The 23,672-nt window shown below is 49.1% G+C and overlaps 1 protein-coding gene across 3 annotated transcripts in view; it reads right to left on the reverse strand.

Moving 5' to 3' along the window:
* Positions 1-23,672, reverse strand: part of SNX29 (sorting nexin 29) — a 548,246-nt gene that overhangs the window by 246,651 nt on the left and 277,923 nt on the right. For all 3 annotated transcript variants that reach the window (XR_014840773.1, XM_021088060.2, XM_021088055.2), the window contains one exon: positions 22,584-22,690. Coding sequence is in view for 2 of the 3 variants with exons in the window: in XM_021088060.2 (XP_020943719.2) it covers positions 22,584-22,690 (107 nt within the window). In the remaining variant the exon portion in view is untranslated. The remainder of the gene's footprint in view (positions 1-22,583; positions 22,691-23,672) is intronic.

The raw sequence follows: 23,672 nt of genomic DNA on the forward strand, positions 1-23,672 counted from the left end.
TAAATTACGAAACATGTCAAGCACGCAAAAGAAGAAACACCATACATACACGCCAGGAATAAATAACAGTAATAAAACAAATACCTGTGCACCCGCTGTCTGTGTCACTTAAGATACAGAATCTTCCAGTACTTCTGAGACCCTCAGTCCTCTGTGAGCACTAACCTGATCCTTGTATTTGTCATCCCTTTGGCTTTCCGTATGGTTGACCACGTGAGAGAATTCCTACCCTACCTCCTGTCCAGTCTCTATTTTCTCATCTTTATATATGTGTGTTCTGCAACCTCTCACATAAATCATGATCTCTTCCTGAGATCAACCCACGTGGCTGTGCACAGCTGAGGTCCACTCATTTTCACTGCTGGGCTGATCATGATGCCACGTCATGCTTTTAAAACTCTCTCTCTAGATGCAAACGATTGCCTCGGGAATGGATAAGCAATGAGATCCTGCTGTGTAGCACTGGGAACTCTATCTAGTCACGTGTGATGGAGCATGGTGGAGGATAATGTGAGAAAAAGGATATATATATGTATGTGTGACTGGGTCACTTTACTGCACAACAGAAAATGGACAGAACATGTAAACCAACTATAATGGAAAAAAATAAAAGTCATTAAAAAAAACTCTCACTGATGGATATCTGAGTTGAACTGAATGTTCTTCATTAATGAGCAATCCTACAGCCATGACTGTCTGTGTCTTTCCTCCTGCATGTGGGCAAGTATTTCTCTAGGGTGGGGCTCAAGTCTAGATTGACAAGGTCCTGTTGTGGCTCAGCAGTAATGAACCTGATTAGTATCCATGAGGATGAGGGTTCAATCCCTGGGCTCACTCAGTGTGATAATGATCCAGAATTGCTGTGAGCTGTGGTGTAGGTCGAAGACGCAGCTCGGATCTGACGTTGCTCTGGCTGCAGCTGTGGCTGTGGTGTAGGCCGGCAGCTGCAGCTTCGATGAGACCCCTAGCCTGGGAACTTCCACATATCATGGGTGCAGCCCTTAAAAAAAAAAAAAAAAAAAAAAAAAAAAATCAAAAAATCAGATATGATATTGGCCAAATTAATTTCTATTAAAAAAGAATACCTGTATTGCAGCTTCTGCTGTGGCACAGTGGGTAAGAATCCAACTGCAGCAGCTTGGGTCACTGCAAACGTGCAGGTTCAAACCTTGGCCTGGCACGTGGGTTCAAGGATCCAGCGTTGCTGTAGCTGCAGTCTAAGTCACAGATGGAGCTTGAATTCAATCACTTGCCTGGGAACTTCCACATGCTGTGGGTGTGGCCATTAAAAAAAAAATGGCTCAACTGTTCACAGGCAAAAAAACACACCTGAGACAGGATTAAGATGGTGGAATATAAGGGCTGGAGCTCAACTTCTCTCCTAAAAACAACAAAATTAACAACTAAAGACTGAGCACTCTTCACCAAAATGGACCGGAGCCCTTAAAAAAGATACCCTACTTCAGAAGAAAAACAGGAGGACACATCAAGAGGTAGGAGGGGTGATTCCGCGATATAAACAACCCCATACCTCCCGAGTGGGAAGCTCCACAGACTGAAAACTAACTGGTTCACAGAGACTCACCTATAGGAGTGAAAGTTCTGAGCCACACATCAAACTCTCACGTATGGGGATCCGGCACTGAGAGAAAGAGCCCTGGAGCATCTGGCATTGAAGGCCAGTGGGGCTTGTGCGCAAGAGCTCCACAGGACTGGGGGAAACCGAGACCCCATTCTTAAAAGGCACACACGGACTTTCACGTGCACTGAGTCCCAGGGCACAGCAAGGTCTCCATAGGACTCTGGGTCAAACCTGACTGCAGTTCTTGGAGGACATCCTGGGAAAACAGGGGTGAATGTGGCTTGTTGTGAGGGAGGGACATTGAAGGCAAACCTCTCGGGAATATTCAGCAGCAGTGCCTTTCTCTGGAGGGGGCCATTTTGGGAAAATCTGGCCCCACCTGTCAGTCAGCAATGAGAAGTCCCAGGGCAAACAACAACCCAGGTGGGATCATACCCCTGCCCCTCAGTAAACAGGCTGCCTAAAGACCCCTCAGGCACACAGCTGCCTCTAGTCCCATCCAGAGACTAAGCCCCACCCACCAGAGGCAGGAGAATCAGCTCCACCTACCAGAGGGCAGGCATCAGCCCCTCCCATCAGGAAGCCTACAGCAAGCCCCCATACTGACTTCAACCACAAGGGGGGCAGACACCAGAAGTAAGAGAGGTTACAATTCTTGTATCTGTAAAAAGGTCACCACACCAAAATCCTATAAAAATGAAAAGACAGAGAACTATAACTCAGATGAGGGAGAAAGGAAAAACCCCAGAAAATCAGCTAAGCAATGAGGAGATTCTCAGCCTCCAGGAAAAAAAAACTTTAGATTTTTGATGCTGAAGATGATGCAAGACATTGGAAATAAACTGGAGGCAAAGATGGATAACTTACAGGAAACACTGACCAAAGAGATACAAGATATAAAACTTAAACAAGAAGAGATGCAAGATACAATCACTGAAATAAAAAACTCACTAGAAGCAGCTAACAGCAGAATACAGGAGGCAGAAGAACAAATAAGTGAGGTGGAGGACAGATTAGTAGAAATTATGGATGCAGAACAGAAGAGAGAAAAAAGACTGAAAAGGAATGAAGAGAGTCTCAGAGAACTCTGGGACAACATGAAACACAACAGCATCCGTATTATAGGGGTGCCAGAAGGAGGAGAGAGAGAGAAGGGGACAGAAAAAAATATTCCAAGAGATAATAGCCGAAAACTTCCCTCACACGGGGAAGGAACCACTCACTCAAATCCAGGAAGCACAACGAGTACCACAGAAAATAAACCCAAGGAGGAACACCCCGAGACACATACTAATCAAACTGACCAAAATGAAAGACAAAGAGAAAATCTTGAAAGCAGCTAGGGAAAAGAAACAAGTAACATACAAGGGAACCCCAATAAGGTTATCAGCAGATTTTTCAGCAGAAACTCTGCAGGCCAGAAGGGAGTGGCATGATATACTTCACGCAATGAAAGGAAAAAACCTCCAACCAAGATTACTCTACCCAGCAAGGCTCTCATTCAGATTTGAAGCAGAAATCAAAACCTTCACAGATAAGCAAAAGCTGAGAGAATTCAGCAACACTAACCAGCCTTACAACAAATACTAAAGGAACTTCTATAGGCAGAAAAGAAAACACAGCAACAGGAAACAGAAATTCCACAAATGACAAGGCTCACCAGTAAAGGTATATATACAGTAAAGATATGAAATCATCCATGCACAATTATGCCACCAAAATCAGAAATCAGGAGAAGAGGTGGGTACAAATGCAGGATACTGGAGATGAACTTGCAATTAAGAGACCAACAACTTAAAACAATCTCATATACATATAGACTCTTACATCAAAACTTCAGAACAACTGCAAACCAAAAATCTACAATTGATACACAAACAAGGAATCTCTGGAGAAGAAACATATCTCATAGTAAATAAGTGCATAATCCACCATGAAGGGGGTCATTTGACATCATTCTTGGAATGCTGACATCTTCTTAGATCTGATTCTGGTTTCCTCTCCATCAAAGAATTTATGATAATTATAATGAAATAATGCAACTGTGCAATTAAATAATACAGTTCTACAATTGTATTATTAATAACCATTTCTCTCCATGGTACAATGTAGTCTATAATGTCTTATTTATCACATCACCTAGAATGGTGTAATGCCTATGTTGAAGACTCAATAAGATGTAACAAATTGTGAGGACATATTTATATAGTTACACTGTTTTTAACCAATTTATGCATTTTATATTGTACTTATTTTCAGAGGGTGTATTATTTCTGTTATTCTTACCAGTTATTCTTTTTATTATGCTATATAAAATATTTAATGGTATATAAGGCTTTCTTCTTTATAAATTTTAGTTGCATAATATACACAATTTTAATATAATGCTAATTTTTAAAGAAAAATTGAAATGTAATAGATAATACTAAATAGTAAAGATGAAAGCCATACAAAAAGGGATAAAGTATAGAATAAATTTCCTATTTGTTTCAGCATGTTTTCCGTTCCACTTCTCCAGAGGGAGTCACTTAATCTGTTTCTTAAGATCCATGATATAATAATCTATGTGAATGTAACTGTGTTTAAATATATGCATTTTATTCTGTCAAAATAAAATAAAATTATATATAAAAAAAAAAAACACACCTGTGGGCTAGATATTGTCTCCCGGCTGCTGGTCTGCAGCCTTCAACAGAGGATGACAGCTTCATAGTAAATCGCAAAAGAATAACGCTCTGAGAAGTAAGATGGGAATTTCCGCAGCTTGTACTTCAGCCCATGGACAGGCTTAATTCAAGGATAAAAGGGTCTCAGGAGGACGGATCATCCGACCTTCAGGCAGGTGTTTATGAAGATCATTTCTGAAAATGAGCTTTCGGAGACTCCTGGATGATACCAAGTGCGACCTTATACTCACTTGCACAAACGCAGAGGGAAGACACTGCCACTGACTAAGGGACAGTCCCCATCCTTTCAAAGGCTGTTGGGTCGGAAATCTGACCGTCCATTAGGAGGTCACACTATGCACTAGAAATGATGCTACTGAACCACCTACTACGCACAATGCCTCCAGAGTGGGAATCGGACTTCAATACAAAACTCTGCCGAGAGTATGACGGCAAGTGTGAAAACTTCAATACATTCCAGAAAAAAGTCAATACATGTGACAGGTAATACCTATACTTATGTGATAATTATGGGAACAAAATGTTGTCACAACACACAACAGACCCTGAAGTGTCAATAATGACTATCCCTGAGATGAACTGCAAGTGAAAATTTTAATAAATTTTTAAACTTTTAAATTTATCTGTAGTTTTTTGTTCGTTTGGTTTTGTCTTTTGTCTTTTTAGGGCTGCATTCACAGCATATAGAGGATCCCAGGTAAGGGGTTGAGTCGGAGCTGTAGCCACCGGCCTGCACCAGAGCCACAGCAACACAGGATCCGAGCTGCCTCTGTGACCTACACCACAGCTCAAGGCGACGCCGGATCCTTAACCCACTGAGCGAGGCCAGGGATCGAACCCGTGTCCTCCTGGATACTAGTCGGGTTCGTTAACCACTGAGCCACAAGAGGAACTCTTAGCCATGGTTTTTCCCACAATCATATATTACTTTCATTCCCAGAGAGACATGAGAATGTGAGTAATCGAATTACCTTGATTTGCTGCTGTCCTAAAGTACCCAGAATGGATCCTCTTGAATTAGAAAAGCTTTGTGAAAATGGTAATACTTCTTTTCAAAATGTATTCACCCTGAAATCTGGCTCCAAGATCGTCTACTGTGCGCTGTGAAAGGAACTACTTAAAAAGAAAGTTGTCAAAATGACAAAAGAGCAGATAACATAAGTGACAACAATTATTACAGTGTCAGTGCAAAAAAAAAAAAAAAAAAAAACCAGTTAAACCACAAGGTCCTCTTGTAGAGCACAGGGACCTATACTCAATATCCTGTGATAAACCATCGTGGAAAAGAATACGAAAAAGAATGTGTGTGTGTATATCTATAAATTTCTGTACAGAAGAAATTAACAACATGTGAAATCACCTATACTTCAATAAAGAAAATTTTTAAAAATATAGAGAAGTATATAATTGTAACTGGAGGAGTTAAAAATATATAGGCACCTTTTAAGTGGAGGAGTTGACTTTCCCTTTTTGGAAAGAAAGTCGTCAGAAACATAGTGCTACTGGAACACAGCTGAGCCTCACTGCCTTCCTCTGCACAGCAGCCACAACCCCACTGAGCCTTCATTCAAGTGTTAGGAGCATTACAGGTACATTCTGCCTGGCCCAAGACAGGCACAGCAGCTGACAGTGACAGCCTGAGGATGCCCGTCACCACCTAGGAGGGGGGCTGGCACACTGCCACCTGCTGGCCAAACCCAGCCCACAACCCGACTGACAATAAAGTTTTATTGGCACACAACCACGCCCATTTGGTTACGAACTGTCTGAGGCCGCTCTGGCGCCACAACAGCAGGGGTGTGTAGCCGCAGTGGAGACTGTGAGGCCTGCAACGCCTAATATATTTATTACTTGATAGAAAAAAAAAAGGTTTGCTGACCTGTATTCCAGACACTGTGAAGTGCTATACGGGGGGGAAAAATGCTATAATTCTGATGCATCAAGAAAAAAAAATTGAAGGAAATTTGCTTTTCTTTCCCTATGCATGTAAAAGCTATTTGTACAAAGTTTCAGATGCAAAATGGCATTTTAACCACTGACAGCCAACTTAATCCACTCAATTTTATCACTTTTCATCCAAAGTGATCCATCACTTTGCTTTAAAACCTACGCCATCCATCGAGGCAGCTCAACCTCAAACACCAGCAAGGCAGTGGTTATGTTATTGCCCAAGAAAGCAGGATCTTTCTCTCCTCCTGAGCTCCAGCAAAGGGACGGGAGGTTTTCCATTAATTTTAAAAGCTTTTACTACCAAAGCAGAGAAGTTTTTTTTTTCAAGAAGACAAAAAGGTAGTATTTTTACATTTAAATCCAGTTTTCTTCACAAAGAGAAAATAATTTCTACATAGTAGGACTGGGTTGTTACCCAGAACGCATTCCATTTCGAGAAGATGGGACCTGAAAAGACTCATTTTCAGAAGCATTCATCTCAGGCACCTGGAAATGAAAGAGCTGGGGCCCAGAAGCTGGCCTTTATAGAAGCAAAGTTTCCAAGTTTTTGTAAGACTGGTCTCCCTTCTCAATCCTTACATTGTTAAAAATGAATTTTTTAAAAACCCACCTGGAGAGTGGCGGGGGTGGAGGGGAATCAAGAGAACCTAATTTCAATCTCCTTTGTTGAAAAAGCAGTAACCATTCTTTGCCCAAAACCGGCCACTGAGTTACCTGCATGACCCGGAGAAGTGAATCGGGATATTTTAAAGGTTCTGTGAAGGGAAAAGAAACTTTGAAGAAGTACCTGTCACTGGAGAAAAGAGGCTGACAGCCTGCCCTGGCACAGCGGAGTTTTCAGTCCTGAAATGGGACCTGTGAGTCACGCGAGGAGGCAGAGTGTTTTCAAGGCTCTGCCTCACCAGGTACAGAGGAAACAAACGCTTCCCTTCGTCAACAGAAGCGGCAGAAAAAGCAGGATGCTGATGGGGGGAAAGGAGCCACGAAGGATGCTGTGAGACAGCTGTTTACTGAGAAATAAAACTGAGAGAGCCGTGGGCAGCTTGGCAAGTGGCAGCTGAGAGGCTGGGGAGCCTGGCAGCCCCTGGGAACAGGCCTGGTGAAGGAGCGCAGAAGCAGTGGCAGTGGATTCCGAGGGAGGCGGGTGGTGGAGGGTCAGGTGGGGTGGGAGGGCTCCCTCCAGAGAACTGGTGACCCCACTATTCCTCATCCTGATCAAGTCAATCACGGGACGGGCAGAGCAGAGAACCAAGGAGCTGGGGGTGGACAGACATCTCCCTGGGGCTCTGAATACACTGGGAACAGTGGTCTAGACCCAGACTGGCCCAGAGCAGTTCCAGCCATGTGACCGCAAGCCAGAGGGAGGTGGGGAGCCAGGGTGTGGAAGGGCCTGAATGGACCCAGACTGGAAGTGGGTGCTCACCTCTTAAAAAGAGGACCACAGCAGCCAGCCAGGACCAGCTAGCAGGGAACAGAAATGATGCTTTCTGCTGTCATGGTGGCGGCATCTGCCCAAAGCTGCCCAGGTTCCTGCCCAGAGGCCAGAGGGGTGAGGACGCTGGCCAAACCTGACTGTGAGTGGAGGGGACACGTCCTCAGAACCCAGGGCTGACTCGCCGTCCCTGAGCGTGCTCGCCAGGCCGTCCTCTGCCCATCAGGGGAGGGAGGCCCAAGTGAGAACTCGACGCACGGCTGCTCTGTGACTGGTGGGGCTCAGGGGTCATTCAACTCAGGAGTGTCCCTGTCTGTCCCCAGCAGATAAGTAAGACCAGAAAGTCCTTCTCCATCACACACAAGCCGCTCAAGGAGAAGACGGGTGGCAGGAAACAGTGCAGACAAATCTCGAATACTCTATAAACACTGCACATCAGAAATCCTCGTGCCCAGGCTACAGATGAGGACGACTGAGGCTGGGGAACAGGGCCCCACCTAAGGCCATGACTGGGACTCTCACACGATGGGCAAACCACCCCCACCAGCTCCTGGAGATCAGATTCAAGGTTCTCCTGGGAGTTCCTATGGTGGCTCAGCAATAAAGAACCTGACTAGTATCCATAAGGATGCAGGTTCAACCCCTGGCCTCACGCAGTGGGTTAAGGATCCGGAGTTGCTGTGAGCTGTGGTGTAGGTCACAGATGCAGCTCGGATCTGGTATTGCTCTGGCTGTGGCATGGGACAACGGCTACAGCTCTGATTCGACCCCTAGCCTGGGAACCTTCATATGCCATAGGTATAGCCACCCCCCCCAAAAAAAAAGGTTAAAAAGGTTTTTCTCAGCAGAGAGCAATGATGAGCTCCAGCCCTGGAACTGCACTCCCAGCTCTGCTGGGAGTTATTGTGTAAAGCTTAGACATCCATCATCTGAACCACACCTGTTTCCTCCCCCACAGAATGGAGATAAGAGTAGTACCATCTCACGGAGTGATTCTAAGGATCAAGTGAGATCAAGCGCTTGGGGAAAACACCGGCACAGTATAAGCTGAACAGATGTAAGCCAGGCAGTGCCAAGGAGCTGAACCACCACTAAGACAAACATCTGCCCAAAAGGACAGAATGGCTTAAAATTAACTGATGAAAGGGATTCCTTGTGCTTTTTATTTTTTAAATCCACTCAAACAGGGCTCCAAAGTGGATTAAATAAATGCAACTGATTCTTTCCACAGAGCTATTAGATCCAGGCAAGTTATTAGGGGGGCTACATAATTCATTTGATTAAGCTTCACCTCAATGAGCCAGGAGAAGCGACAAAACCCCTGAGTCGCTTCAACTGCAATTTCGAGTCTATTTCCAGCGCTGGAAGAGTATTGCTCTGGAAGACAGTCATAAAATGTGTCAGCAACTAGAAACGGTGTGCTTAACCTCCAGCGTCTCACAGAGACGCCTCTGCAAACAGACGCACCATCTGAGTGGCATGGTGGCAGGGTCTCAGCCCCTGCTGCCATCAGAACCGGCTCAAAAAAAAAAAGCTTCCCGGGGGCTGGTGGGGTGGGAATTAGGGATTTGGGGTTAACAGGTACACACTACTATGTATAAAATATGTAAACAAAAAGGGCCTACTGCCTAGCACAGCAAGGTCTACTCAGTATCCTGTCATAACCTATAATGGAAAAGAATCTGAAAAGGACCACATGCTTAACGGAGTCTCTCTGCTGTATACCTGAAACTAACCCAATGTTACAAACCAACTCTACTTCAGTTTAAAAAAACAAAACCAGTTCTACCACCTCTCTGCTGTGTGACTCAGGATATTCTACGCACCCTTTCTGATCTTCAGTTTCCTGACCTTTCAGTGTGACAACTGAATGAGAGGAGGCATGTGATGCCCCTATCTAGTTTTTGACGCAGAGCAGGCACTTATTAATGGTATCAATTGTATTAGTTTGTACTTGATGATTCATTTGTTTATTCATTTCCAGGTGAGCGAGCCCCTTTATGGAAATTCTCTACTTATTTCGCATAAGAAATTTGTTCAGATAGATGACAGCTGCGAGTCCTACAAGTATGGACAGAGTGAGTCCCATCTTGGCTTTTGCAAACCTAAACCACGGGGCTTTGGTCAGCATCTCAGTGCCAGAGAACAGGCAGGTGATGGAAGGTTAGAGCCTTTAAATAAAACCAACGAGAATATCAAGCCACTGGAGCCAAAGTCCCAAGTCTGATGAAAGGCCATGCGGGCATGCTTTTCAGGAGATGTTTCCCCGCCACACCCAAACAGAACTGCTATCAATCTTCAAGCTGGAAGCCCTCAGATGCCGTCCCTGAGGCCCAAACCACAGAGCCTTTTAAGGAACAGAAGAAGTCTTTCGGCCCCATGGCTTGATCCCCAAAACGACACCTTGCTGAACAGGTCAGAAATGCTGGCTGGGTGTTAGAAGGGCATGTCTATCAAACGGCCGAGAGTGGAGAGAGGGGTGGCGGTCCATGGGCGCCAGGGTCAAGGACAATCAGACACAAGAGGCAAAGGAAACAGAAAGCTGTCCAACTGCACAGCTTGCAGAGAAATAAACATTAACCAGAGGCCCCACAACGGAAGAGACTCTGAAAGCAATGATAACTCAGTGCTAGTAAAAAACCTATCTGAAGACGCCTGCCTCTGTGGCACGCTGTTACATCAGGCCGCTGCCTCCTGAGAACTTGGTCAAACCTTTGCCTGTGCTGTTCCCGCAACCCGGATGGCCCTTCCCTTCCTTGTCTCTCTGGCAAATTCCTTCAAAACCCAACTTGGAAATGAAAAGTTCTATACCATCTTCTGGGATACTCAACCCCGCTGTCCACCCCAGGTCTGAGTTAATTCCTCTCTTCCCTGAGAAGCTTGCAGGTCTCGGATTACTTAGGTCACTTAGACTATGGCTTTATGAGGCCAACTCTCCCATCAGGCTGTGAGCCCTTGAGGCAAGAGAGAAGTTGATTCATCAACGCGTTAAGAACCTGGCCTTCAGCCATTCATTCATTCACTCACGCACACCTGCACTCATTCACTGATGGCTTCTCTGTTTCCCATCCAGCAACAGTTTCCTTTTTCATCTGGGGACCCACCCCCTTCCCAGCCTTCATCCTCTAAGTATGAATGGGGTCCCTGCCTCAGCCTCAGCACAAGAGGGATCCTGCAACCTGGGTGAAAGGGAGAGGGAACCTGAGCTGCTCTATCAGAGGCTCTTCCAAGGAACGGAGAAAGGCTCTTGCTTCCTCCCCTGAATGCAAGCCTGGAAGAAAAATGATGTGCCCAGGGGTTATCACAGCCATTTGTGACTAGGGGGAGAAACCCACCAAAAATGACATCAGCCCAGAAATGGTCAAGGCAAGGGCCAAAGAGAGCGAGGGTGAGAGCGAGACAGACAGGAGCCTGCTAACAGAGCCCACATCCCAAGATGCAGCCACACCCAAAGGCAAACTTCGCCTTCGGTCAGAAACGCTTTGCCGGCATGAAAAGGGTAGGCTGCGCTCTGCTGCAACGACAAGCCCGCCCCGACAGCTCAGTGGCCCAACGGATTAGGTCTGTACTTGCCTTCACAAAGTCTTACCCTTCCAAGTGGTGCCTCAGGGCTCCAGGCTGGCATCATCCTAGAACTCTGCCACATGGAATGCAGAGCTTCCAGGGTTGTCACCACGAGGAAAACGAGAACAGAAAATTCACAGCAACTCTTCCAGGCTTCAGCCCAGGAGGAGGCTCATCACTTCTACTTACAGCCCATTGGCCAGGACAAGTCACACGGTCCCAGCCTCACCTAAAGGAGACGGGGAAGTGCACCAGGTCTGCTTGTGCAGGGAGAGAGAAATGAGACAAGCTAGATGACCACACAGCACGGTCTCTGCCACACCAGCATCAGCCATGTTTTCTGTCTCTGCAACCAAAAGACCCTGCAAGGGCAGAAGCACCAGCTGGGGGCCAGGGATCAGGGGAGCTGCAGGGACCACACCAGTGAACAGGACAAGGCGAGAGCGGCTACTGCAGAAGCCACAGTGCAGGGAGCGACGGGCAAAGAACAAGGGAAACAAGAACAGACAAGAGAAGCAAAGACCTGCACAACACCGCACAGCTGGGACGAGGGGTGGGAACGTCGCAGGACGCCTGGGTAAGTGAACCCAGCCTTTGGAGCGCAGAGGGGCGTGGGGAAGGTTTCTAGGATGAGACGTGAAAGCTCAGAAACAGTCAGCCTGGAAAATGGGGAAGGGAGTGGCCATGGAGAAAGAACAGGGTTCGAGGTAAGAAACCAGCCTGGAGAAAGGTCTAAAGCTGGGTGAGGACACGCACATCTGGGGACCAACACCAGTGCAAGGTGCGGCAAAAAACAAAGCCAATGAAGAAGGCCAGAGCGCGGCGCACACGGGCTTACATATAAAGGGGTAGGGTCACAAGAGTCCAAGTAATGTTTTTGTTTGTCTTTTTAGGGCTGCACCCGAGGCATATGGAGGTTCCCAGGCTAGGGGTCCAATCGAGGCTATAGCTGCTGACCTACGCCACAGCCACAGCAACGCCAGATCCAAGCCGAGTCTGCGACCTACACCACAGCTCAGGGCAGCCCTGTGGGCTCCTTAACCCACTGAGTGAGGCCAGGGATCGAACCCGCATCCTCATGAATCCTAGTCAGATTCACTTCTGCTGCACCACAACGGGAACTCCATGACTCCAAGTTTTAAGGAGGAAAATGGCCCAAGCTGACTGGGCCTGGGGTGGCTTTTCATTATTCCATCAACATGCATTAAAGTCACTGCCTCACCCCTCCCTGTTTCAGCAATCTGCCCCCCTGCACCCCCAGTTCCCATGGCTCCACATTGTTGGGGACAATCCCTAGATATCACTGGTGGGCTGGGCCCCCTGTCCCTTCTCCCGGCACATCCTGAACACAGAGCCCAAGCTCGACAGCATGGTGCCCTGTCACTCCTTCCCTTCCGTGATCCAGACAACTCCTTCTCGGGGCCCAAGAAGCAGCTTCAAGAAGTAACTTCCCGTCTCGAGATGGAGAGCAAATATAAAACAGGCCCAAAATAGTGTGGGTCTGAAAAGCTGAAAACCAGCCACCATAATTACAAGTATTTTTATCCATCGCCCAAAAAGGAGCAGCGGATCATTTTCCAAGCGTCTCTCCAAGGAAGCTCATCTGCTCCATCTCAGGTGCTCCTGACTCCAGAGATGCGGCCGGAAATGAGGCTGCAGGTTCCATGTAACAGGCGTGGGAGCCGAAGAAGAGACAAGGGTGGGGACATCGTGCAAAGAGCCAGGCCAGGGGAATCACCGTCAATGATGGGCAGTGACCCCACCATGAGACGGGCAAAGAGATGCCCCGAGATGGACAAGAGAAATCAGGAGATGCGCAGGGATGCAAGTGGCCAGTCTAGAGTGTGGGCATGGGGACCCAGGAGCCTGAGGGTGACCTGGAGCACAACCCGACCCCCGCCGGGTGCAATGGGGAACAAAGGCCTGGTGTGGGGGAAGGCCTGCCCGGCCAGAAGGGAGCGCTGTGCAAAGGGGGACCTTTGCCTCTGCTATCAGGGGGCAGGGGGCTGAGCTCACAGGAGCAGGCTGGGGACAGCGGATGAGCTCATGAGGCAGGGGAGCAGGCTGCCCTCGGAGCAAGCACTCAGGCCGTGCACATCGGTGAGGCTTACAAGCACCACGGGGTCTGTCAGCCAGAATCTATTTCTCTTATCCGTCCTTATCCCTTCAAGCTAAGAGCCAGCATGCCTGTCTCTGCTCTCATCACCCAGCTCCCCTTAGAGTTAAACATGAAAGCCAGCCAGCCAGCAAGGCCTGGTTCCTGCTTCTAGCTAAGCAAGCTGGAAGGGCCACGAACTCTGGAGTCAGCCAGGGTCGGGTCCTGGCTCCACGCGGGGAAGCTCTGAGACCTTGGACAGGTGAGTCATCACTGCCGAGCCTCAGGGTCTCTATCTGTAAGGATGCAGCAAGCTTTAGACAGTCCAACGCAACGCAATTAGCACAGGGCCTACAAACAGAGTAAGTCCTCAACTTACGCCAACTGCTATGAACGTCGTATCATCGATGTTTGAGCAGATGTCACAAAAGCCTAAGCCCTCAGCACACCAAGCACATCAAAGACCCTCAAAACACATTGGCAGGGGTACCAAACACCGCGTTTCTTTTCTCTTTTGTCTTTTTAGGGCCACACCTGCAGCATATGCAAGTTCCCAGGCGAGGGGTTGAATCGGAGGTGCAGCCGCCAGCTGACACCACAGCCACGGTGACGCAGGATCCGAGCTGCATCCTCATGGACACTACATCAGGTTCTTAACCTGCTGAGCCACGAGGGGAACTCTCTAATCACCCGGTTTCTTCAACGAACAAGTTCCAGGTAAAGAAGGAAGGGAGGGGAGGGAAAAGGGATGGGAAACCTGCAGATGAAAAGAGAGGTCAGGGGTCCATGAACAGAGCACAGCTCGTGGATGGACACCACGTGCAACCTCATTCAAACACGTGTCTGAATCGAAAACCTGAACCCTCACCAGGCATTTGATAATGTTAAGAAATTACTGCTCATTTTTAGGTGTGATATTACAAGATTTTATTCTTTTCAACAATAGAGGGGTCCTTATGCTTCACTAGAGACATCTTCCAAAGTGCCTTGGGGCGGAGGCAGGGCTGTGCTCTGGATCTGCCTCGATGCGCTACGAGGCGCTGGCGGGCAGGAGATGTGCAGACAAAGCAAGACTGGCCCCGCGCTGGCCGCCACGGCCGGGGGTGGCGGGTGCAGGCAAGGTCATTGCTCTTCTGTCTGTTCTACATTCAAAGTATCCATGGTAAAAACACATTTTGAAAAAGGTGCTGGAGCTGCCCGGGATCTTCACCGGGGCGCTAGTTCATTCCTGCCCAAGGGCACAGCAGAGGCCCAGAAACCCTGGGAGCCCCGATCCAACCTGCTCCAGTTCCAAGGGCTGACACAACTCTGCTGGTGACACAGTGGTGATTGACATTAGCTGTAATTAAGGCAGGAAGACAAGCAAAGAGGAGGAAAACCAGGGCAAGGCCATGTCGTGTGAATTAGGTGCAAAAGACTTCGTAGGAATTAAAGGAGGGGAGCAAGAAGCAAGGGGCCCTGCCATGTGGGTATTTTTAAGAAACAGGTATTTGGATATTTGGTCCTGGGCTGCTGTTCCCGCCTCACAGCTCCCCAGACTCCTGGGATTTCTTAAGTGTTGACAATGATAAAGATGTCTTTTATGCTAATGAGGTGACTTGTGGAAGCACCGAGGGATGGGGGCTGGCTGCAGGAGAACCAGCCCTGCGCTCAGAGCGTTGGAACATTCTGTCCTACCCGCTGGCCTCCAGGGACAGGAGAGGGGCTGGAGGGTGCATCCATCACCAGGGGTCAGTGACTTGACCAGTCCTGCCTCTATTTTCATGGCTAGGGCAGGGTTCAGGAGGCCCCAGGCTGGCGAACGGTGGGGATCTGGGGAGAGTGGTATGGCTGCAGGGCCGTGGATGCCCTGCGGTCCTTCCCCGACTCCTTGCCCTGGGCAGCTCTTCCGCCCGGCTGTTCCTGACTCACACCCTTTTACAGTAAACCAGTCCTCATGGGAGTGACATATTTCTGAGCTCTGGGAGCTGCTCTAGCAAATTAATCAAACCCAGGAGGGGGTCTTGGGGTTCTAGCCAGTCCACTGGAAGCACAGGTAACAGTCTGGGCTGGCACCTGGCGTCTGAAGTGCAGGGCGCTCTTGTGGGACTGGCCTGCCCCCTGTGGAATCCAATTCTAACTCTGCAGAGTGTCAGAATTCAGTTGAATTCTCAGACACTCTGCTGGTATGGAAAAGCCTGCACACACACACACACACACACACACACACACACACACACACACACGAATTGGGTCCAGGAACCCTTTTGCAGGCCCCTAAAAGAAGCTCTGTTATAAGAAGTCTCTCCCCATAAAAAACAACAAAACAATGCCATCTGCAGCAACACAGATGCAACCAGTGATTCTCTTGCGAGGTGAAGTCAGTCAGAAAGAGAAAGACATTCCGTATGATACCAACTTCGATGTGGAATCTAAAATAGGGCACAAGTGAACCTATCTACAGAACAGAAACAGACTCACGGACATAGAGAACAGACCTCTATCTGCCACCAGGGACGGGGAGGAGGAGGAGGAGCGGGAGCTCGGGGTTCGCAGGTGCGAAATACCACGTTTACAATGGAAGGGCAAGGGGGGGGGGGACCTCTATCCAGTCTCTTGGGATAGAACATGATGGAAGATGGTATGAGACAAAGAATGTGTATAAATGAATAACTGAGTCACTGTGCTGTTCAGTAGAAAGTGGCACAACACTGCAAATCAACTACACTTTAATTAAAAAAAAAAAAATTGGGGGAAAAAAGTCTGTCTCTGATATTCCAAGCTGAGATTCCCTGGGACTGGCATGGGCCTCAGGATGAGGGGTTTTTTTAAGGGTATTGCAGTTTGTTTTGTTCATTTGTTTGTTTTTAAGAGCTCTAATCTTTTACAGGTACATCCTGAAGTACTTAGGAATGGCCAACTCGGGTTTGCTTCAAAATACCAAGAGAGATTGGAGAGTAGGGTGGGGTCAGGAGTCACTAACTGCTGAAGCCAAAGGATGGGTATTCGGAGGCTGACTGAATTCTTCCATTTGTGGATCTTTTCCATAATAAAGAGATTTTAAGAACTCCTTGAAGGTTTGGTCTGGCTAGTCATTTACGCTTTAGTGGGAACTACGCCTCCCCCTCTGGAAAGGAGCACTCCTTACCCATTTTCACTCCTGCCTCACAAACGCAAACACCCAGGTGCAAGGGGAGCAAACTGTTTTCCCCTTAGGAGGTGAGAGCATGATCTCAACCTGTTTAGCATCGTGTGATTTTAAAAAAAACAAACTCCCATCATTCTCTTCATTTTGGGCAACAGTTTGAGGGAGAACTCAGCTGAGAGGTCTGCATCCTGAGTCCTTACACGGAATCCAGCCCGTTACTTCAAAGCCTGTTTTGCTTCTCGAAAAAATGACTCCCAGCTAACATCAAGAGTGTTGGAACCCACTGGCGCTAATTTATGAAGCCACTGCTGGTGGTGTAATTGCTCCCAGGGTCCTGGCTGCTTCAGGAACTTCGACGCGGTATTAAAATGATGATCACACTCACAGTTATCCACAGCATGGGATTATGAATGTATTTTCTACCAGCTTGATGCTTAAGCTTACTTTTCCATTAATAGTAACTCTGCCACTATAATGAGAATAAATGCTGCTAATAACACTTTATTTCACCCATGAGCAAATATTCAGGGACTAACCTCATTCATAAGTAGATGATAAGAAGCCTATAATTGGAAAGATCAATCAACTGCTAGCTGAGACCTGAAACGTGGGAGGAAGTCAAGCTCTGTCTGCAGAGGCCAGACTGGCAGCGCCGTGCAGGCAGGGCTGTGACGCAGACTCGGGACAGGGTGAAGAAGGCCACTGCCGTTGCGTAAAGGAGCTCACAGACATTTCCAAGGAAGCAGGAAGGAATCCTGGAGACAGACTCTACCCTCGGCTAAAAAGGAATCATTGTTAACATTCAGGAAATCAGGAGCACCCTGCCCAGAGAAGGAACTGGAACCAGAACAGCTCTGGCCAGTTCACACAGGGGCAAAGAGAGAGTCCCCAGGACTCTGCTGCTGAATTAATGGCTTCTCAGGCACTCTGGCCACTCTTGTTTAATCCAGGTGTGAAAGCCCCAGGTGTCACAGTCCCACCTCCCCCCAGCCCAAAGGAGGGCTAAGGACCCAGATGGACTCCCTGCTGCCACAGCAGGCGAGGGTGGGAGTGGTCATTCCTCCAAAGGGCATCAGGACAGAGGGAGAAAAGAAAGCACAAAGGGACCTCCTGTCCACTGCAGACACTGAACCTGGCCCTTCATATCTCATGCTCAAAGCAACCCTCCAGGAGGTGTTATTGGCCCAATTTCACTGACAGAGAAACTGAGGCTTAGGGAGGTCAGGTGGCCTGCCCAGGAAGGCATGGCCGTGAGGGACCAGCGTGAGCTCGGTCTGACATGGGACACCTGTGCTCACCAAGCCACCAGGCTGAAGAAGGTGGTGCAAGACTAAAGCCCAGATGCCGCCGACATTCTACACTGCTCTTGACGGCACCTGCTGCAAGAGAGTGGGGAGATCTCTGAGGACGAGTCTGAATGAAGAGCACTGTCCTTGAAAGCGGTGGAGAAGAATCCTAGAGCAAATGGATCTTGGACAAGTCATTTATCCTCCAAACCCTTGGTGGGAACAAATCCATTTTCTCTGAGACCTAGATCTTCAAGAGGGTTGGGAAGTACACCAAAGAAGTTTCTGAGCCTCATCCCTAACAGTCCCAAAGAAAAGGAAAGGAATATTCTAGAAATTCCAGTGAGGTGCCCCAATTTTGCAAAACTGCTGTTAAACACATAGCTCTGGGACCCCATGAGGCGGCGGTAACTCTACCTCTGCCCTCGGGCATTTCAGCCCCGCCTCCTAATGATCGTAACAGATGTGTCTGCCTCACCCCTCAGGCCAGAGGGCCCTAGAGACAGGCTCTGCGTCCTGTTCATCTTTGTCACCTACAGCCAGCCCTGGTCACACAGATGCTACCCACAGATGAAACACCAACAACCGGGCAATCCAACAAAGAAGGAAATCTCGGTCTAGGGGTCGCATGCCATCGGAGGGACATCTGGCCTTCAGGCTCCCACCTCTGGTGGCTCATCTCCTAGAAGCATCACCTCTACTGCTCCCAGGGCGGGGGGAGCCACTGAAGGTGGAGGAAGAAGGCTTAGGAGGCACTCGATGAACAGATGCTACATGAGTTGAACCAGGCGCCTGTCACTCAAAGGCCCCTTCAGACTCTCCACGCTGCCATTGCCCCCAAAACTGACTCTGCCAGAAAGAAGTGTGCCTTATCTGAACTTTCTTCTTCTTAGACATCGAATCCTTCCACTGGGACACGCCGAACCACAGAGGGGCCTTGGACAACCCACTCCCCCCATGAGAGTGCAGAGAAGTCCCGCCATCTCTCTTTAAACATGACCCTGAACAGCCACGACACGGACCAGCATCTGCTCGATAGTTATGGAGCTCCGACTGCATGCTGGAGCCCATTTAGGCAGCAAAGTGATGTCCCCGGCTCCCTCAAGGAGCCCCCAGCCTGGCATGCTGCTGCACATGGCTTCAGAAGCCGGTTACAACTGAGCACAGATGGGACATGCGCCCTGCTGCAGTGGCAAAGGGTATGGGACCAGCTCCCCCCACCCCCCAGCATGACTGCAAAAGGCCCAGGAGCAGCATTCCTGTTCAGCGGCTGCTGGCGCCCTCCTCCTGCATCTCTCAGACGCTCCTGGTAGCTGGCCCTTCTCTTCACAGTCTCTTTTCTTCCCCTGCACCCGGCCTCCCAGAGCAGAGCAGGATTATGGCTTTGGCCTCTGGTACGAGGCCACCTGGGTGAGGCAAAGCCAGCTCTGCTCCTTACTAGCCAAGAAACCTTGGCCAAGCTACTTAACTTCTCGAAACTGTGTCTGTGAACAGTATCTCCCTCAGGGAACTCTGCTGAGGATGACAGGCATTCATCGGCGTAAAGCACAGTCACCAGAATTAAAAGCATGCACCTGCCGGCTAGCGGCTGAGATTCCAGAGGCTCGACTACAATCGGTGTTTGGATATCCTGTTCTTTCCCAGCCAGGGTAACTTACATGTGCCAGGATTCTCTTTTCCTTCTTGTTTTCAAAAGCTGACCACTGCAGGGTGTCTGGGACAACCTCTGCCCCTCCCGTCTTGGGCCCCCCATTCGCACCAGCTCCTCCCTGTGGTGCTGACTACGGGGCCTGAGCTGTCTATGCAGTGTGCAGTGTGGATGTGCAGGTGGGTGGAATGGATTTAACGCTCTGAAAGAACCTAGAGAAAGAAGGCTCAGGACCTCCTTCTTGGTTGGGATGAATCACAGAAGAGTCATTCAAGTGTTGGGGATTTTAAATACTCCTATTCTTTTAAATGAAGTGGTTTTTCTTCCTTTGCCCTTTTGAAATGGAAAGAGGGGTGCAGGACGCTCCCCCTCACACTTTCATCACTTTCAAGGCACCACTGCAATGCGTGTTGCCAACTCTTCCTTGCTAATTTCTTTCTCAGTAAGATGGCATCACAGAGAATGGGCTGGATGAATGCCAGCATAGAGGCTGCGGTGAGGGTGAGGGTCGTGGCGTAAGGAGATGCTAATGCTGCTCCCACATCAGAGACTGACAGCAGCTCGCTCTGCAACCAGCGACAGAAGGAGAGACCTGCGCGGGGCAGCGGATGCCCGCTGGAGGCCCAGCTCTGTCCAGCTCAGCTCTCCCCCAGCTCGTGGACCACAGCCATCGGCTCCACTGCTCCGAGGTAAGAGAACCACAGCAGAGGTGAAAGGTGGCTCCCGGCTGGCGGGAGTGGTCTGTCACCCTGAGCGCCGCTCCCTCGGACGCGGCAGTTCAACACCGACCTCCCTCGCAGGTGACAGGAACAGCAGCAGTGGCGCAAGGGGACAGTAACCTCCCATCACACCTCCACCTTCCTGCACATGGCAGGGGGCAGGAGGGCACTGACACGGGGAGACATCCGTGGGGTCAAAGCGGAGGGTGACAGGGCAGCCACTGAACCCTGAACCCACCAAACAACCAACAAAGCAGCCGGCCCTGGTCCAACTATGGTGCTTCCTCGATGTGTCCAGCAGCCGGTTTCCCAGCCCTCTGGGCCCGTTTCTGCCCGGCGCCTAAAGGGGTCGAGGGACACGAGCACTGGTCTCTAAGCTGCGCGGGTCTGACGATGACTTTATATGTGGGCGCCTCACCCTGGTTCCCCCGAAAGGGACAGAAGCTCAAAGGCCTTTCACCCTGGTCAGAACGCTTCACCCTTCCTAGCTCAACAGCCCTCACTCAGCAAACCAGAGACACCCCTGTGCCCAGAGACCTTCATCTGCCTTCATTCAAGGGCAGTCCAGCAATTCACCGCTTGTCAACAGACGGGCACAGAGATGAAAAGGACCGCCTCTGCCAACCAGAGGTGGGGACCGCCAGGACTGTCACGATCCCGAGGGCCGCTCTCCTCCCCACCTGGGCTTTCTGCCACCAGCCAGCTCTGGTCTCCTGACCCCGAATAAGGACCCGTGGTCAGATGTCGTGGGGGGCAGACCCTGAGGACAGTCCCCTCAGGGCCCAGGCCCTCCCCCTCCTGGTCTGACTCCTCCCCGGCTGCCTGTTTTTGCCAAGACCCGGGTCTGCCTCCCCTTGAGCTCGCTCAGAAGTCAAGTTGCTTCTAAAGTCCGCTCCCTTCCGTAGAGGCCACGTAGAAACCCATGAAACAGCCGCAGGGGTGACAGCCTGAACCAGGGCAGGGCTCGGGGGCTCCCCAGCAAAGGCCCTGCCTCTGAGGCCCACCCCAGGTCGGGGGGGGGGGATCTCCATGGCAACGTGGGTGTTTTTTTCCTGACTCAAAAACTAGAAGAACTGAATATAATTATACACGTATGTGCACACCCACGGACAAACACCACCGCCACGGGACCGCCACACGCACTCCTGTACATAATTTATGCATCAGTTACCGAATCAAAAACCTAGTCTCCCAGCTTTACCACGAGTGGTGCACCTTTAACAACACAACGGAATGTGACCCAGAGATTTTTTTTTGTTTTTTGTGGGTTTTTTGTCTTTTTGCCTCTTCTAGGGCCGCTTCCCATAGCATGTGGAGGTTCCCAGCTAGGGGTCGAATTGGAGTTATAGCCACCAGCCCACACCAGAGCCACAGTAACACCAGATCTGAGCTGCACCTGCAACCTACACCACAGCTCACGGCCACGCCGGGTCCTTAACCCACTGAGCAAGGCGAAGGATCGAACCTGTGTCCTCATGGTTCCTAGTCAGAGTCGTTAACCACTGAGACACAATGGGAGCTCCAACGATCTCTTTCTTGAACGGTTACTCGCACGCACTAATGCTACTCGTCTACACAGTGTTCTTGTTTCTATCTTGGTTAGATTTTTTTACACTGGAGGGATACACACTTGAACCAAGGTACAGATTCAGAAAAGAAAAAAAAAAAGAAAAACCTCTATGGCAATATAACCAGCGCAGGGCTTTTTATGTACACCTCGCAGGGTTCCCTAGGAATCAGCACAAAACCGGCAAGGCTTGCTCCCTTCCGGGAGGCAGTTCCTTGTAACTTTGACAACGTTCTTCCGCAGATTCTTTTCAATCCCCCCAGGTCACATGCCTCCCCTCCCAAGACTCTGGCTCCTGAACGGGATGCGCGAAAATAGCTCATCTCATCCACATTTTCCCATTTCTCAGCACAAAGTTGGAGGGGATAATTCTCTTCTGTTTTGAATATATCGTCTCCAAATCCAAGGGCACAACTGTTTTCTTTTCTTTTCTTTTTTTGCATTTTAGGGCTGCACCCGCAGCACATGGAGGTTCCCAGGCTAGGGGTCGAGTCAGAGTTACAGCTACCGGCCTGCACCAGAGCCCCAGCAACGCGGGATCCGAGCCGCATCTGTGACCTCCAACACGGCTCACGGCAACACCAGGTCCTTGAGACACTGAGCGAGGCCACATCCTCATGCATACTCTTTGGAGGCATTTCCGCTGAGCTATGACTGGAACTCCTGTTTTCTTATTTTTAACATTAAATGTTGGTGTTTTCCTCTTATCTCCTTGCCACAGCTTTCTAATTAAATGACATTTTTCCAAGAACCACCTCTTACTTCTATCAACTACACTGGTTTCACCATGTTGTGTTCTATTCGTTGGGACAGGGCGGAATGTTCCACTGGCTGTTTCTTGAACATCTGTTTAACAGGCTGGGGCTTGGTCTGCAAAGTCCCCGAAGCCGCCTGTCGGGAATAAACGCAGACCCTGGCGGCCTTACCTCAATGAGCTTTCTCTCGTAGGAGCTCGCTAGTTCCTCGGCCACTTCTCCCGGCTTCTGCTCAGTGACTGCCACTTCTCCATCAACATTCCAAAGATTTGGTACACCTTTAAGCAAGAAAGACAGTCCGTGAGTATTTTAACAGTAATCAAAAACAATTCTCTCAGTTAAAAAAAAAAAAAAGAAGGAAGGAAGGAAGGAAGGAAGGAAGGAAAGAAAGAAAGAAAGAAAGAAAGAAAGAAAGAAAGAAAGAAAGAAGGAAAGAAAGATAGAAAAGGAAAGGAAAGAAAAAGAAAAAGAAAAAGAAAAAAAAATTCTCCTTTTCCAAATGGCTTCTTCAAAGAGAAGGCTCTTGTTCCAGGAGGGGTAAAATATCATGAATTGCTTCAACACTGCATCATTTTCACACACGTTCAAGAAAGTGAATATGACACTGTATTTAAAAACAGCATTACTCTCCTAGAGACAGACGCACAGGAGTCTGTGGAACGACCTTGACACCACTTTCCACTTCCAGGGAAAACATACAAGGCTCTGGCACACGGAAGAGAGCCTACACCTGCATCTTTTATGCTGGTCACATTTCCTTTTCCCCAACAGAAAAGTTTCCCAGGAGGTAGTGCCTGCGTAGAGCCCGCAGTGAAACGGTGGTGGGGCTCGGATTACATTTAGAACCAACAAGAACTGGCATCTATAAACTATATGTGTATCGAAAGCAAGACAGCTTCTGGAAAAACTCTGAAACTGATGCACAAGGACAATGCAAAGACATCTGCAAGAGAGACCGGCCCCCGGGTCAGCGCAAGAATTAGCTCGGTAGGTGCCAGGGGCATTGTTTCTGCTACCAGACATCCATCCATAAACGCCTGCTTTGTGGAGAAGAGTACAGAGACAGAAACCGGGGAGGAGCTAGAGAATTCCAAGAGAAGTAGGACAACAAAAGCAGGGAAGAGCTCCTGAGGAGCAGCTAAGGAAAAGACCCCCTGCTGTGATTCAAGACTACAGATCTGGGAGTTCCCATCATGGCGCAGTGGTTAACGAATCCGACTAGGAACCATAAGGTTGCGGGTTCGATCCCTGCCCTTGCTC

The sequence above is a fragment of the Sus scrofa genome, chromosome 3 (assembly GCF_054392235.1).
Source record: "Sus scrofa isolate SSC_HxYL_T2T_F1_AM1 chromosome 3, Sscrofa_HxYL_maternal_Yorkshire_Landrace_v2.0, whole genome shotgun sequence".
NCBI lineage: Eukaryota > Metazoa > Chordata > Mammalia > Artiodactyla > Suidae > Sus > Sus scrofa.